Below are 18076 nucleotides of genomic sequence, written 5' to 3'. Positions count from 1 at the left end.
CTTCAGCAACTACTAAATTATTATTCCGTTCCTACATCTTCCATCCTCTATCTGGCATTTGGGCTATCACTATTACAGGATATGAACTTACAGGAAAGTCCTTCACAGCTTCTGGAGTAAGAAAGATAATTCTGTCATGGAGTTCACATGCATCCTGTTGGTTCCCAGATAGTACTGCTGGCCTCAGACCGAGGAGCCTTCGGTAATACTGTAGTGTTTCTTCATCCAGCTCCACCGGAGAGATATAGATAACATCCACATTAGGGTCTGTGGGGACAGAATGGGAACAAGAGTTGTACACGGTGCTCCATTCTCTATAATTCTACCTAGTGTTACATGCAGCCAGATCATCATTTGCTATTTTCAAGGTCCGAGATGAAACTGATTAAAAAGTTTTGAAAGTGTAAATAGAAAGGAAGGCCAGAGAAAATGCAGTACAGGTATAGAATCCATTAGAAACCCGTTATCCAGAAAGCTCCAAATTATGGGAAGGCCATTTCCATTAACTCCATTTTAAGCAAATAATTCTAAAAATTCTTAAAAGTGATTTTCTTTTTCTGTAATAATAAAACAGGAATTGATATTGGTAGCAAAATAATCCCATTCAGTTTATTTAATGTCAAGTTGATTTTAAGCAGACTTAACAAATAGTGATTTAAATTACATAAAAGTCCCTTATCTGAAAAACCCTGTACTTTAAACACTGTGTGCAATTCAAATCTCTTATAACTCTAATCTCTAATGTACAGCTATGGGACCCGTTATCCAGAATGCTCGGGACCTGGGGTTTTCCGCATAAGGTATCTTTCCGTAATTCGAATCCCCTACCTAAAGTCTGCTAAAAACATTATTTAAACAGTTATTAAACCCAATAGGATTGTTTTGCCTCCAATAAGGACTAATTATATCTTAGTTGGGATCAAGTACAAGGTTCTGTTTTATTATTACAGAGAAAAAGGAAATAATTTTTAAAAATGTGAATTATTTGATTAAAATGGAGTCTATGGGCGATGGCCTTTCCATAATTCAGAACTTTCTGGATAATGGGTTTCCGGATAAGGGATCCCATACCTGTACAATAAAGTTACTTTGTGCACAATTAAACTCTAATTAGCTGAAAAACTTTCCCGTACTAGGAGTCTGAAATGACTCCCAAACATAAGTAAATTGCAGCCTGTTTGCTACAGGTGCGTTTGCATTACCCCCTATACAACTCATCTAACTACTTAACTGCTATAAATCCTTCTATTCTGGCAATCTAGAACTCGATACCTACAGTACAGTTCCTTCTCTTTTTCAATACATTTACATTTGATCTACAAAATAGTCTCTTATTAGCGTTAACTCCCACCTATAAATCTTTCTTCTCTCCACTAGCAACTCCCACCCTTAAAATCTACCCTTTTCACCATTTATTATGCATCAAAACCACAAAAAATGCCAATGTAAAAATACACCATCTAAAAACTATCAAGGGCATGTAGAAACCAATGGGAGCTGCCCTGAGTAAATTGTAACATAGTTACATAGGGTTGAAAAAAGACCATTGTCCATCAAGTTCAACCCATCCGAGTAAACCCAGCACACAACCTATACTTACCAATCTATACACTCACATACATAAACTATATATACAACCACTAATACTAACTGTAGATATTAGTATCACAATAGCCCTGGATATTCTGCTTGTTCAAAAACTCATCCAGGCCCCTCTTAAAGGCATTAACAGAGTCTGCCAACAACCTTTATTTAATTAATTGTTGTAGAAGTTTTAACTTTTTTTTTTATTCAAAAATCTGTAAAGATTCATAAGAAAATGTAAAAGCCACCATGTTCTTTTTGTTAGTGTTCCACATTTTAATAAATGACTAGACATTTGTGATTTTCGTTGCAATTAGTTTCTTTGCGGTTTCAAAAAAAATGTTGATAAATCTGCCTCTTAGTGTGGCTTCTCTTCCCTTGCCAATAACTCCTATAACTCTTACTATGATGCCCATTTATTAACATTCTCATTTTCGATTAAATTCTCTAAAACTGCAACTGCCAAGTGATGCATTTTTTAAAAAAAAAAAAAGCATAAACGGAAAAAATGTGTAAACCATAATTTTTTTTGTTTTTAAACTAATGAAGATTCCAAAAAATCTTTAATACCATGAAGCAAAAGAATATCTTCCAACTGGAAACAGTACAGCTGCCACTGACTACTGCATGACCTCAACAGGTTTTAGATGGCGTGGTTTTACTCAGATTTTTCACTTTTTTGACACATAATAAATGCCAAAAAAGTATTTTTTCTCCCAAAATTTTTATTTTTTATTAAAAAATACAAATCAGGACCCCCCCCACAAGCAATTCCCTCCCCATAATTCCTCCAACTCTTACCATCATATAATTCCTACCATAAAACTTTATAGGGCTGATTCACTAAAGTGCGTTAATTTTTATTGCACGCTTTTTTGAGTTAAAATAGACGCAAAAATTAACGCGCGATTCACTACAGTATTGCCGTGTGTGTTAAGTCGCACATCGCATGCGTTAATTTACGCGCAACCGCATGCGTTAATTCGGGCGCCGAAATAACAATAACGCATGATTCACAAGCACTTAGACGCACTAAATATCGTATTAGTCTATGCGAAAATAAACACCTACTTGGGGCAGGCAGTAATTATAGAAAAGTACAGTTATTGAGCTTTTGGCAATAAAATAAGGACTTTGCAGTGGGATTTATTCAAGTCTGTGTTGGCCCTAGAGTGATGCAGCCGCCAGTTTGCAGGGAAATGGTCATTTTCAGTACAGTAATTTTCCGCAAGTATTGGAGTGTATGGCTAACATGGCGTGTGTTTATTCGCACGACTATTTATATGAGGCTACTATTTACATGCGGCTACTATTTATACGCGGCGACTATTTATACGCGGGGCATTGATTAGCGCATGTACCATCAAATACCACATGAAAATAGTCTTCACGACTAAAATAACGCATGCAGTATCACGCGTAAATTAACTCAAGTATGCTTTTAGTGAATCGTGCATTAAGTCGAGAAAAATTTAGACGCGATAAAAATGTTACCGCATGCTATAAATAGCGCACGTTTTAACGCACTTCGAATCGGCCCTTATGTCTCCTCTGTCCAATGCTCATTTTATACTGGTAACTCCTATATATAACTTCCCAACTTCTTATATTACATGTAATTCCCTATGTACAACTTGAGTCACCATTCTCCTTCTACACAAAGGCTTAAGATACAGGTTGGGGCATTGTCTGCAAAGAGCTTGTATAATCGCCCAGTTTCTAAGTGTGTTTCCACAGGGTACTTAGTTTCCTTCTACATGCCAAAAACATGCAAGAAGGTTAAGTGGCCTTAAAGGGATGTACCACAGGATTCTACATGAAGAAGGGGCATCTCTGTTACACAGACAGGCTAGGTATGATATGTGTGATTAGTGGTAATACACATACAAGGGATCTATGACAATAACTATGTGTATGCCTGTTCATCAGCAGATGTGATCTGTCTAAGTGATCTTGAAGGATTTTTCAATCAACTTTGAATGAAGATATTTTAGCGCCCGTTTGCCCCTGTCTGCAGTTAAACCTCTGTATTGTATTCTCCTCTTGATCACAGAAAAAAGACCAAACCATTTCCATTATTACAGTCACTCTCTCTTGCTTTATAAAACACCACATAATGGGATTTTTGCATGGCTTATAAATTCTCCCAGTGTCTTAATTTAGCGCAATGAAACATCATTGTGTCCATAATCAAAGGATTTCAACCAATAGGTGAGCAAGAGACATCTTCAAGCCTCTATAAATAGCAAACAGGATAAAAAAAGTTTAGTGCAATGTACGGAATATTGAAAAATTCCTATTTTTATCCTCCATCCTCCCCCCTTCTATTGTAACCTGCAATGTCGCACAGTCGTCCTATTTGCAAATTTTGCAGGATGTGCAGGTCATGGGTGTGAGCTCGCTGTGATTCTGTGTAACCTGAAAAACACAAACCACCAACACCATATAAATGATCTATAATGCTATATATTATTCACTGCTATGCCTTTAAGGAATGCCTAGAGGTGTTTAATAGGGTCAAGAAAATTATGGTAATTCAAACAATGGTCTTGGCTAACAGGGATGCATATACAGAATATGGTTCAGGACTGAGCCAAATCGGAATCCTTAAACTACATCCTTAATGCATGCCAAGATTTAGTTAGGAAAACAAACTATACTGACAACCGTGCATGTGGGTCATCTTGGGATTCTATGAGATCTTAGTCTCAACATTGAAACTTTCAAGTGCAGTTGAGGAAGCAAGAATAGCCAAAGCCCCTCTTCATTTTCAGCCTCATTTTGGCTACACCCTGTTGCTGAACAGAAAAGTATGGCCAGTCACACTTCATCAAATCCTTCAGTTGAAGCTGCAGTTTAGTCAGTCAGATGGACAGTGTATAACCATTACTACTAATCAGTCTGATTTCTAAAATACTGGGGCATTAATTGTGGCTAAATTGAAAGAATTGTGCCATCACCTTCATGAAACTTGGAGCTGTGGATAAGATGGAGTTAATGACAGCAATTGTGCCTTCCCATATATTCATTGTCAGCATTCCTTATACACATAATCTACTACAATACTGCTGTCACCTCCAGCTCCTGCTGAGCTGTGGGATTTCCCTGGGGTCCTAGTACACCTTTTTTGCCTGCACTTTGCACAAAACCTCTCTTTAAGTTCCCCTGATTCATAAATGTAATTAAATAATTACATTAGTGCTAATTAACATGAAACTGCAGATTATTTAAGCGCAAAAAACACTATTCAACTTCTTAATTATTCTTGTTCACACAGCATTTCCTTTTGCTTGCACGCCCTAGGTGCAGATAAAGCAGCCCATCTGCTGGTAATTAGAACTAAATAATTTCCGACAATGTAGCTTATCATTTTGACTGCACATTTGATTAAAAACATTAAAAAACAGTGTACGGGCAATATCCCAGAGCGACAGCGTCAACCAAGGGCCCAGGGAGGGAATGCACAGGGACACGACCTGCAGTTAAAAGGAAGAGACTGTATGAGACATCCATAACAATATCCACACAGAACGTAGAAGCACTTAGAAAGCAGGCAAGGATACAAGTATGCACTCAAGTAGGGAACAGTAAGTATAAACAGATGTGCACATAGAACCCCACAGGTATATGTGAACAATGATATCATGGAAAAATACAGAGCCCTATTTACAACCTCACATATGCACCAGACAGTGCACTCACATGTCAATATCCATGTCTCCCCATCAGTGATACATACAATCTGACACACAGACACAATGCCTTACGTGTGGCAACACAGGTCCCCTCAGTCACACACACACGCACACATGCATAGAACTTTCTTAACTCATTTCACACAGATGAAAAGCGAATTAGAGGAAACGGCCCCTTGGCTGCTCATCTCCCTCCTTATCCCCCACATCCCATAATGAGTTTATTTGTTTAACTCCCCGAATTAAACGCCACTTCCAGCGCGGGCCTGGTAATATCACTCTCATCATGTCGAGAACATTTTCCTGCAGAGACCCATCTGAATAAGAGAAGGTCCCCGCGCTGAACTCAATCAGAGAAGCGTAATGTGCTGGGTAATAGAGGTGGCTGATAGATCTGGAGGCTAAGAGCTCTTTACCTAATGATGGGATATGGATAATGCTCCTCCTGCACGTCCTGATGTGATTCCAGTTGGATGCCAGATGCTAAAAAATCAAGAGGAAGAGCAATGAGTGAGAGAGGCAGTCTGGAACACACTTATCGGAGAGGGCGAGGGGGGTCTTAAGCTTCCTTCCTTCATCCTGCCGTACGGTTAATCCAAGCTTAAATTATATTAATTGATTTAATTATATGCTTTAAAAACATCTCCTCACCTCCCCCCCCCCCCAATTAATTTAATTAGGAGGCTGCATGATGCGACTGGTGAGGGGAGATTAAGGCCGTATTTGCTTTAATTAAAAGAATATGAATTAACACAGAAAGTGTGTGGTGGGGGCGGGCGGGAGGTAATGCAAATATAAATTAAATGGTGCGCACTAATTAAAAGGCCGTGTTAAATACTTCCTGATGGAGCAATGACAGGAGAGAGGTGTTCAGTCTCCCTGAAGAAGAGGTGAAGTGTGATTCTACATAAACATAGACAACATGGATATGCCACCGGCAGCCCACCGGCCATTGCTGGGCTATAACACCTCCAATAGAATCCCAACAGCCCCACTGCTGGGAGTTGTAGTGCAGCAGCTGCCAGAGGGCTGCAGATCGGGTATCTTTATTGTACTCTACATATATATATATATATGGGGAGGCACACTTTTCTACTCTAATGCTTACTGTACCTCCTAGCCTCGAAACGTTGTGTGTTTTAACCAATCTAAAAACCTCACTCCATTAACACAAAGCCTGTGTCCTAGCCTAAATGGATTGCATGCCGACACCCACCATTATGTGGGCAGAGCACAGCCATTGCCAGGGCAGAAGAGATCTTGGTAAATCATCTGTGCATAGGAATGCGACATGGCAACTTAGTGATTAGCTTTGCCACACTGGGTACTAAATTTAATTATGACCAGGGTGCTATCTGCAAGGAATTTGAAACGTTCTTCCCTGGGCAGGTGTGAGTTTCCTTTCAACTAATTGGCTTTATTTCACACTATAAAAACACACAGGCAAGTTACCTGTCTGGAACAATCTCTGTAAAGAGCTGCATAACATTTTGGCGCTTTATAATAAAAGTTTGACAATAAAAGGAGTGTGTAATGGTGTTATAGCATTCAAATGCAGAAAATAGGTCTGACACACAGAGAAACCTATGCTAAGTTTAGGTGGTGATATTGAGCCATCTACATTGAAAGCATATAATAAGAAAGGGAGTTGTAACCCCATAAAATGTAATTCTGTTGTTATGTTTTCCCATTTGTAATGTTGGTGTACCCACATAAACTATATGGCCAAAAGTGGCTCATTCCCTTAACCAAGGTTATTAATATGACTTAGGACCTGCCTTTGCTGCTAATAAAGCCTCTTCACCTTTAGGAAGCCTTTCCATAATGGTGGTGGCATTTGCTTCCATTCCACCACAATAGCACAGGGGAGTTATCAGGTCTGGTTCACAGTTGATATTTCAATTTATCTCATGGATGAGTAGGTTTAGGTCAGGCTCTGTGCAGGCCAGTTAAGGTCCCCATACACGGGCTGATAGAAGCTGCCGATATCGGTCCCTTGGACCGACTTGGCAGCTTATCGGCCCATGTAGGGGCAGAAACAATCGGACTGGAAATTGGCCAGATATCGGTCGGCCAGGTTAGAAAATCCCGTCAGATCGGGGACCGCATCGGCTCGTTGATGCGGTCCCCGAACCAACTGCCCTATAGCCGCTTGCAGAATTCGATCGTTTGGCCCTGGGGCCAGACGATCGAATTCACCGACATGCCTCCCCGATATCGCCACCCGTAGGTGTGGATAACGGTTGAAGATCCGCTCGCTTGGCGACATCACCAAGCGAGCGGATCTGCCCGTGTATGGCCTTTAGACTCCTATCTCATATTCAGTAGGACCTTGCTTTGTGCATGGGGGCATTGTTGTGCTGAAACAGGAAAGGATCTTCCCTAAAATGTTGCCACAAAGTAGGGAGCACATATATGCTAAGCCCAAACTCCTGATAAATAGTTAATGTACAGGCAGCTTTGTGTAAAGTCCACAGACATGTGGTTAGCCAGAGTAAAAGTGCAGCTGGATAACTGGAAGATTTTTTCCCTATTTATCTCAATGTAAAACAACACAAAATCACTGTATTTGTCTCTTCCAAACTACAAAGGCACAGTTTAAATCACTCTGCCTCTGACATCACCTTAGCTCTTGAATGGAAGTTCTGTAGCTGCTGTGCCCTGGATTCCTGCAGGAGCTTCTTTACACGGGACCTCTGCACATGTAGTAGCCAAGTTATAGCAATGACCCCAGCAGCCCACTTTTGCCGACGGTAAGTAAGGTAAGCTTTGCGGTCCTGATAACTTCGCCATGAAGACTGTATTCTAACCGCAGCAGCCATCCTGCCTTCTTTTCCCTTGTACCGCTGCCCGGGTTGATTCATGATCTTCTGAACCCAGGACTTGTTTTCCAAGACGAAGAGCAGCCGGGAGACTGCTGGAGTAATGCCCAGCTCTTGATCTAGAACCACTGCTTTCAGCTTCTCTCCATTCACTATGGCAGTGGGCACAGCATAATCCTGCAGCAACTTCTGTAAACTCTCCAAGAAGGAGACAAAACTACCCCAGCACAGGCAGTAGCGTTGTTTGAAGGCCAAAAAGTCTAAATCATCAGTATTTATCAAGCCATTGCGTAAAATCAAGCTGTGGCCAGTGGGAAGAGCAAGAGCAGTCAAAGCTCCAGGATCCTGATAAGTTAAAATAGTTACATAAGGATAGTATTATATATAATATATATAAAACAGTATCTCAATTCCAAATAAAACATTTCTACCACTAAAATCACGAGGTGCCCAGCTGCAAACAGTGTATGGTGTTCTAGCTCAATCCAACAGTGGAAGGAGCTGCTTCTTTTTAGCAACATATAACAAACAAAAATCCACTGGGGAGCATAACAAACAGTGATAATGTTTATTAAGAGATATGTTGCAACAACTGTCATCACTGTTTGCTGTGCTCTCCATTGGAGTTTTCTTTGTTAAAATGTTTCTACGTATAACAGATATTTTTAATTTTCTGTCACACAGGGAGATCGTCAGCTGCTTCATGTCTCTGGCTAGAAATAGGTTTGTTTAGCAGGCATCATAATAGACTACTTGCCCTATAGGAAACAATGCAATACATTACTAACCAGCTGCAAGTAGCAGATAGCAATGTCCCACTGTGAGAGAAAACTAAAGCAAAGAAGTTTTGGGCTCCCTCTACTAAAACCCATGCTAACTCTTATGCAGCCTGCTGCTCTATAAATATACACAACCAAACAAGATGGCACAGGAAGTGCCATGGGCTTTACCTCTGCTGTAGGATTGGTGCAGGCCGGCTTTCTTATGGTTGTAATAACAGATGCCCTTGCTATTTTTGATGATACCGAGTGCAGCCTAGAAGGATAAGGTGTATCCATTCCATCATCTGGTAACTCAGTTTGAAACAGCTGGTAGTCGCCCTCTTTTGCCTCTGGGTCAGTCTCTTCATTATGTGTAGATTCCTCAACCATGGGGAGCTCTTTGTCTATATCAAAGACGATAGTAGGGATAAACAGGCACACACACATATACACACTAATAAATGGCCATTGATTAGTTACTCTGCTGTGGGAATATCCTGGCTTCCTACCTTTTGCCTGCATGGAGGTTGCCTTTTGAATTCTTGTGCTGTGAAGTTGAAGGCTTCGGGGTACAATGGCAGGGGGTACCAGAGTGAGCTGAGCAACTGAAGGAATCAGGCCTCTTTGCTGCAGACTTAAAATACCTGAGGAGACAAGTAGTGTAAACATTAGATTTTTCTGTGCTTCTCACACCACTCACACAACATAAACACCACTATAGAACTGTTACTGCCCTAATTACTTTATAAATAATGGAATAGTCTTGGAAAGTGTCATATAACTATTAAACAAATAAAATACAGGTATGGGACCTGCTATTGAGAATGCTTGGGACCTGGGGTTTTCCAAGGGTCTTTTTATACTTTACATACTAAGAAATCATTTAAACAGTAAACAAACCCAATATAATTATTTTGCTCTAGTAAGGATTCATTGTATCTGAGTTGGGATCAAGTACGAGGTTCTGTTTTATTATTACAGAGAAAATGGAGACATGGCCTTCCTGTAATTCAGAGCTTTCTGGATAAGGGGTTTCCAGATAAACAATCCCATAGCTGTATAAAGATTTTCCTGTACTGGCAGAGATACATACACTGCTGTTTAATGGCTATAAAGTAAGCAATTTCCTTGCACTGTTCAGGAGGCTGAGATCTATAATGGCAAGTGATAAGACACATTTCTTGCACCACTAACATGAAACACAAAACATGGTGCATGGATTTATCCTCTGATATGCTTGCAGGATCATATATTTAATTGGTACTCTCTCTTGTATGTATATGCTGCACTTAAAGGAATTCTGCCATGATTTTTATGGGGTACTTTTTATTTCTAAATTACACAGTTTACATAGCAAATAATAACAAAATATAAAAAAATTGTATTCTTCAACCAACAAATGTATTTTTAGCTATAATATTGGTGTGTAGGTTCCATCTCAGTGCATTGTGCCTGAGTCTGAGCTTCCGGAAGGAGCCAGAGCTACACATTAGAACTGCTTTCAGCTAACCTATTGCTTCTCTTACTCCCATGTAACTGGAGGAGTCTTTCAGTTGCTCAATATACGTCTAATAGGACCCAAGTAGCATAATAGCAAAACAGGGTTTCTCCAGCTTTGGGTGCCATTCTCTTGTCTACCGCTAGGTGGGGCATGTGAGCACATTTAGCAATACAAACAATTCTGCATTTTTTCGGCATCAATATAATGCTGAATTCTTTTCCAGCCCTAAGGAAACCTTCTCTTTGGAATGGTAAGAGGGTCTGGGGTGTCAGAAACCATTGCCTCTCATTGTATTTAATGTATTTTGGACTAAAATTCCCACTGCTTCTTACTGTATTTAATGTATTTTGGGTGCCACTACTTATGCCCCTTACTGTATAATGTATTTAGGATCTGGAGTTATTTTTCATAGAAGTCAATGTACCATTATTTACAAGTGCATACTGCATGTATATATCCTTTACTGTACAAGTTGATTGAGGCTAATGGCACATGGGGCAATTTTTCCACAGTGTATTTTAGCTGGCAGAAAAACGCCTGAAGCCATCCTAAATTATTGTGGAGCAGTATAAACAACTTTGCCTGTTTAGCAAAAAATTTAGGACAGTGCTAGCAGTGCTATTAATTAACACATGGAGGTACTATCAGTTCAGGCAGCTGAATCCTACAGCAGAGGTGTCAGGGAGCTGCTATCTGGTTACCTGTCTACTGTACTGCTGATCGGCTGCTGGGGGGAAAGGGGAAGGGGGTTGATATCACTCCAACTTGCAGCGCAGCAGTAAAGTGTGACTGAAGTTTATCAGAGCATGAGTCACATGGCTGTGGCACCCTGGAAAATGAACAACATAGCTAGACCCATGTCAAATTTCAATATTTAATATAAAAAAAATCTGATTTTAAAAAATGGATTTCAACACAGGATTCTGCTGGAGAAGCTCTATTCACTGATGCGTTTTGAAAAAAAACATGTTACATTATTGAGTTACTAACATTATAGACACTGTGTACATGCAGTTCCAGTCATTTAGAGGAGTGCTCTTCAACTTATTACATGTAAGAGGCCAATTATATGCCATACAGCATGTATGAGCAGACTAGGGGCCATATAAATCCAGCCACATGTGGCCTCTACTTGGACAGCCCTGATTTAGAGGTATAGATTATAAGAAAGACTGGCTCATAACTATAAAGGGATGCCGGTCTCATCAATATCAATAGGGATTTTGAAATCTCCCATAATAATTATATTGATATCTGAAAAAAGCAATGGTAAGAGCCAAGCTGACAAATGGCAAATAGTTGGAGGGTGATAGATACTTGCAATTTACAGAGCAAAAGCGGAGTAAATGATCTTTCTATTTAGTGGGCTTTAAATGAGGAAAATATGAGAAAACAAACTCTGCTCAGACAGGAAGCACCTTGTTTGTGCCAGAGTTTTTAGGTGTTGCTTTATTAAAAGGTGCCATAAGTGTGGGTGGGACTGTGCCAGTGGAGACAGATCTTATTTTGCTAAAGCAACATGGACAGCAACAATCCCATATACAATATATTAGATAGGGATGTTGGCATGCAATAAGTTCATAATGGTCATACCTGCAGGGGTGTATCAGTCACAACTGCAGTGAGAATCATGGGTTTCCCCACATGAGCTATGCAGGTATTGTATGTCTAGATGGACACAAGCAGTAAGATTAAGAAACTAGTGGTTATTGCGGGAGTGGGGGGAAGTGACAAAGAGGGGACCCCTCTAATTTTGCATAGGGGACGATGTGCCTACGAGTTTTGGTTTAGTTTAATGTTTTACCCTATAAATTCAGGATTGAACTGTTTAAGCCTTTATTACATGGATTATGGTACCATAGAGCAGCTCAGGCACTGCAATGGGGGCACGGATGTCCCCGCTTACCTTTCTGCATATCCTTCTCGTTCAGAGGGGGTGGAGCTAGTGAGGCATCCCTTCGGTTCGAGGCAGGTAACACAGAGAGATTACTAACTGTGGAGCCTCTTGTGATCTTGTCATTTGACATCTGTGAAAAGATACAGTCATTTAATTTTTTCAAAGCCATATGCAAATATAAAACAATGGCACAACATAAGTGAGCTGAAGTCTCATATATACTATACATAATAATGGGAAAAAATCTAAATATACTCAGAGGGACAATGTATCAACTATCACCTAACTGTATCCTGCCTCACTTACCACCAAATCTACTTATTTGATACTGTGGGCGGCAGTGCAACAGCTATCAGCTATGCACTCATGTCCATCCATTTAATAGAAAGTTAATGTATCATTTGCACCTCATTTCCTCCCATAATGACTACTCAATCACTCAGCTAAAGGCACCCATGCTCCTTGTGACAAAGGAACCACTTTCAGCATGTGTGGTGTTTGCAAAGGCCTCCGTCCATCTTGCAGAAGCAGCCCAATAACTGTCTGTTCCTGAGTCCAAGAATCTCTTGTACTTTGGTCCTTGGACCTTGACAGAGAAACATGCGGCAGGTGTGGAAGAGAGAATGCATGCAGAACTTTTGCAAACGCCACATCTGTTTGGTGAAGCGGGTGACAGCAGTGGAGTAGAAGGGAGGGAGAAGAGGATAGTAGAATGAGTTGGGGGGGAGGAAGAGAAACTATCTCTGGCTCACTCTGCCTAATGTTTTGCACGTGGGCAGAGGGCCAGGCAGAAAAGCATGGGCCCATCTTATTGGAATTCAGAGGTGGCCCTCGCTTCCTGTCCAGAGACAGATGTAACGCAGCCGTCCATGGCATTGCAAGCAGGCACTGAGCTGTTTCCAGGGATTTCTAAGCGGTAGAGAAGCAGAGTTGGAGGCCCCTGCCTAGTGAGATGACAGCCAATCTCCTATTCCACATGACAAGCACTGGATAAAAACTTACAACAAATGGTGACCTTTGCAAAGATTAATTTGTTTACCAGCAGAATTCTTCTCTTCTTGTCATCCCAGATGGAGCATATCAGAGCGTCCCCAGATTCTAGGTGTAAGGAACGCTGACTCCAATCAGCTCCAGCATTAAGCCCCCCCACAATTAGTTCTGGATTTGTTTTCCCTCTTCTATTGTGATGTATTTTTTTCTCCCCTTCATCCAGTTTGGGGGGGATTGTCACGCTTTCCATTAACAATTTAGTCAATAGAGAAAACACGTGAATACAAGTTGCTGCCACAACCTGAAACACAAAGAGCTGGAAGTGCTCACTGGCCTTGGACGCTCGCTCCAGTTCTCAGTAACCAGTTTATGTTTTAAATACAAACCCGTGGACTTAATGCTGGGACTCTGCACATTCTGTTACCGTTAAATAAATACCAGCACTGTGTTCAGCTCAATCAGTTAGAAATCAAAGACATATAGAACAATGTAGTGCCAAGCTTTCCGCAGCTACATGCATGTTGATGGTCAATTTACAGTGCTTCTACTGATTAGCCCCATGGATACAGCCATGCATATCCAGGCTGGGCACCGACCCTGTACATGTGTCCATACAGGTCAAAAGCACAGTCTTTTGTTTTGACCAACCAGCTTGGGTTTGATTGGCTGCATTACTCCGTCCATAATAATTATCCAAACATAATTATTATTCACTGGGTCTGATTTTTCCATTTACCTTTTCAGTTTATTAATTTTAAGGTCACCTATCACCTAAAAACTGATTCCCCCCCACAGGAGTAAGCAATAGTATTTGTCTAAGAAAAGTTCCCTGATCTCTCTGCTCATATGAGTGATTGGCCTATCTCACTTGCTCATTATGCTTGTGCATATGCCTCAACATTTCAGCCTGCACCAGGCCAAAACACTCAATAGGGTCACATAGGAACAGGGAAAATCCTTCAGAAAAATATTACCTGAAAGAATTTGATTTGCAGAGCCTTCAACGTGGGGGCTATCTCACTGTTGCTAGACTATATGACTCAGAGTGTCATGACTTACAAATGGCTAGCCAAAAATGCAGGAACTTTAAGGGCCATCGTTAGAGTCTTGTGAATATAGTATTTTAGTCTGCAGCACTGACAGGAGCAAAGGAGTCCTTTGGTTGACACTACCCATATGCCCATTTTCTACCCACCATATCACTTTGGTCATAGAATGTGCATCTGACTTTAAAGTCATAGCATACACGTTAAAGGGGAAGTTAACCTTATAATTAACTTTTAGTATGTTATACAGGGACCAATTAAAATCAAGCTTTCGTTTGATCTTTTCTGTTTATTTTGTGTGGTTTTTGAACTGTGTTCTTATTTTGCCTATTTTCAGCCTACACCTGATAATAATAATAATAATGTCAGGGGTCACTGACCCCGAAAAACCAAAATACAGGGTTGTAAGAGATTTTATTGCTTTTATTTTTTTTGACCCACTTCTATTCATCATCAATTAAGTATGTATATGCTTCACAGTAAGCTAAACTTTACCTTTCTGATTTTGGGTACCCTGGGCAGTAACAATAACTCAGTCTACTAACTAAGTCAGTCTACTTGTTGCCATACTGATCTTCAGTACCTATGTGCCAGTTTCTAAATTTAAAATCACTGCAGTTTCCTGCCTAGTGCAGCCAAGTACAGTACAACTGTACAATAGTAGCAAAAAATCAACTGCAAATAGCCCCAGATCACCAAAGTGTTCTAAAGGTTGATTCTAGCATGAATTTGCTCCCTACCTAAAAACGTCACAATGGAGAGTTATTTAATTTCAGTTGTAGTATCCAGAATAATTCCACTTTTTTTAGAAACCACCATCTCACAGTTGAACTATTATAAATTCAGAGGATTTGGGTTAACTATTGAGAAAGCTAAATAAAACAAAGTAGAAGGCGAGTAGCTGGGAATATACGTACAGATGTTTTCTGCCTGGTGCTGATGAGCGGCAAACTGATCCCGAGGCTCTGGTTGAGCAGCTCACGGTGTGCCGCGCTCTCAGGATTGCACATGATGCGATTGTTCAGGAACAACTTGTGCTGTAACAGATACACACTGCTTTATTCCTACAGGCCCCCCCTGAAAAAAGCACATAAAGTGGAGAACCCTGAACGTCTGGCATGTAAGCGGGACTCACAAAACACAGCATGCCCACCTTATGGCCGCATGTTACCTTCCCAGTGAGTGACAGCCAAGTCATCAAGTCACATTTCTTTGTGTTCTGCTGACAGCCTGGCAGATTTTGTACTAATTTCTTGGCAGAGTCTAAAACTTTTATAAACTGGGCAAACATTGTTTCTTTCTGTTTTTAGCTGCCTTCAAAGACTCACAATGGAATCATTACATAGGGCTGAAAATGACAGTTGTGGGTTTGGCAAAATTCAGAGATTATGCTAAATTTTTTTTATAGTTTACAGCTTTTTTCCCCCAAGTGAACTAAAACCAAGATATGGCAGCAACCTGGCATTGGCTCAAGATGCAATCATATTTAAGAGGCAGAATATCCCCTTTTTCGACATAAGTGCTATGTATTCGGCTTAAATATATTTGTAAATGTCACTTTAATTGAAAACAGTATCTGTCTGGCTTTGTACATTCTCTGTAATTCAGGTCCTGGCTTTAAAAACAATGTAGCAGGCGCCAGCTGATTAAAAGACCTGGGGGTAAACTGATATTGTTTCAAGGGTCAGCTCAGAGAGTACAGAGGGATAAACGATAACAATTATACTTGCAAATACCTTTAAAAACCATTGAAACTATTGAATTAAATTTTAATTACTGTATATTGAAAAGTTGTTGAGAATTACATTTTCTTTAATTATGCAAGAACAATTTTTGGGCGGAGATCTCCTTCAAGGATAGTTTAGCTTTAGTTTTAAGTTAGTTTAATTTAAGATGCACTTTTGTCCTTTTTAATGTTCATTATACAGTCGTGGTTACAGTTGCAGTTATAGCTCTGTAAAACTAGGGTGTTCCATCTCTAAGAGTTGCTTCATTAAAAGGTTATTGCTGGGTAAATCCAAACAAGCATTCTATTATTCTGGTGATACTTTAGCAACTGAAGGATACGAGGGCTTCAAAGTGCAAAAAACAGATGCAATCCACTTTTTATTTTTGCTTTTTTTACCCTGCCTTCCATTCTATTTGAATTTCTGTAAAGCTCCACTGTGCGGCACAGAGACCCCTGGCTTTCACCATGAATACAGAGCTGCCTGGTAAACGGCACATACGTATTTCCCCTCCCACCACCTACATGTCCCCTAACTTGCACATTATTCAGACACAGGCTGCAACAGGGTCTTGTACTTTCCACCTGCCCCACTAAGCAATATGCACTTCAGTCGGGGCCATAAATGGGTGCTAATGCCTGGGTGCTATTTTTCCTTGTCAAAGCAACAAATATAGCAAGTCTAACTGATATTAATCAGTATAATTGCTCATAACAATTCTTAGACATGTTGGTAAAGCATGTCAAAATAGCAAAAAATAAGTAAGTTTTAGGCTAAGTTTGCACTAAGACTTATCTATTAAGCAGTATAATGAAGAAGTAAACATCCAAAATCAATAAAATGATGTTCATTTTTGTGTTCACACAGCACTGGGTTTGTACCCTGGAAATAACTGCAGTACCTACATTGTACAGCTAGAGAGCACTATCAGTTACAGACTGCAACATCTAATGAGCACGGCCTTCTTTATATCATGGATTGAAATTTGTTTGAAATTCTTACGTTCTCATGTAGATGCCCTAATCCTATGATACAGCACTGTCGATCATGGCTGTAAATACTTCTTCCTATTATTATTAATACAAATAATGAACAGAAATCACCAGAAACCTAAGTTCAAATGGCTATTTAAAGTGATACTGACAAGTATTTCTTGTAATCAAAAGCTGCAGTATATTTTCTTAACAAGAATGCTCCTCAGCCCATGAGATTTACCACTCCAAAACAGCACAGGCAGCATTTGGCATAGCAAGCTGCTACCTTTGGTCACAACAGGCAAGAAGCAGTACAAGCCTTCCATAAGCTAAAGTACAAAAGTAAACCCAGCCAAAAGTGGGTGGCAGAACCTGTTCTCTGCACTCCGGCTGGTTGGAGTATTGGGGGGTGTTGAGAAGAGTAGGAGTGGTTTAGAGTATATCCACAGTGAGAATATCCACAGTTCTGAAATGTGACTGCTCTTTGGGACAATCATAAAAAACACTGCAGCCCTTCCCATTCATAAGAATGGAAAATGTGTTGCCTGTGGCACAAAAGGGTCACTTGGTACAGCATCAGCTTCCATCATAGACAGTGCATTTCTCATGCATAAGAATTAGCTGCCAATGGGGAAACATCACAGTTGTAAAATCTTCCCATGTGCCATTCACATTAGAATTTATTTTAATTCTGTTGTTGCTAGATATTCACAGGAATGCAAAAGAGTGGGTTGCTTTTCACATTGTGGCCATTGTGGAGTAAGGAATAGGACTAATGACTTTACCCACAGTGTGCAGCTGCCACAACTAGCTCAGCCCAGCTAAATCATGCCACTTTACAAATGTATTTTAGCTTTTATTGTGCCAACTAAAGCTTACCTTGTTTGAAGGATAGAAGGTGGCAAATTATAGGTGGCAATTTCCCAGCTGGAAACGACAACTAGTTAATAATAACACTGTTCCTACCATCGTGCTAAGCAAGTGGAACAGCTGGCAAATCAGCACTTACTTACAAATAAGAAGCGAGGTGCGTGTGTTTGCTCCTGGGATATGGATTTTTAAGCAGGTATAAGGGAATT

At 40.2% G+C, this 18076-nt stretch overlaps 1 protein-coding gene across 2 annotated transcripts in view; it reads right to left on the bottom strand.

Moving 5' to 3' along the window:
- Positions 1 to 18076, bottom strand: part of iqch (IQ motif containing H) — a 52729-nt gene that overhangs the window by 27321 nt on the left and 7332 nt on the right. For both annotated transcript variants that reach the window (XR_208408.3, XM_002932957.4), the window contains exons 5-12: positions 15214 to 15333; positions 12270 to 12390; positions 9372 to 9506; positions 9052 to 9266; positions 7904 to 8446; positions 5696 to 5762; positions 3919 to 4002; positions 92 to 267 (exon numbers count right to left, since the gene is read on the bottom strand). Coding sequence is in view for 1 of the 2 variants with exons in the window: in XM_002932957.4 (XP_002933003.2) it covers positions 92 to 267; positions 3919 to 4002; positions 5696 to 5762; positions 7904 to 8446; positions 9052 to 9266; positions 9372 to 9506; positions 12270 to 12390; positions 15214 to 15333 (1461 nt within the window). In the remaining variant the exon portion in view is untranslated. The remainder of the gene's footprint in view (positions 1 to 91; positions 268 to 3918; positions 4003 to 5695; positions 5763 to 7903; positions 8447 to 9051; positions 9267 to 9371; positions 9507 to 12269; positions 12391 to 15213; positions 15334 to 18076) is intronic.

The sequence above is a fragment of the Xenopus tropicalis genome, chromosome 3, assembly GCF_000004195.4.
Source record: "Xenopus tropicalis strain Nigerian chromosome 3, UCB_Xtro_10.0, whole genome shotgun sequence".
In the NCBI taxonomy this organism is placed as follows: Eukaryota; Metazoa; Chordata; class Amphibia; order Anura; family Pipidae; genus Xenopus; species Xenopus tropicalis.
Note: the sequence above shows the minus strand (reverse complement) of the source record. Positions and strands in the feature narration are given on the sequence as shown.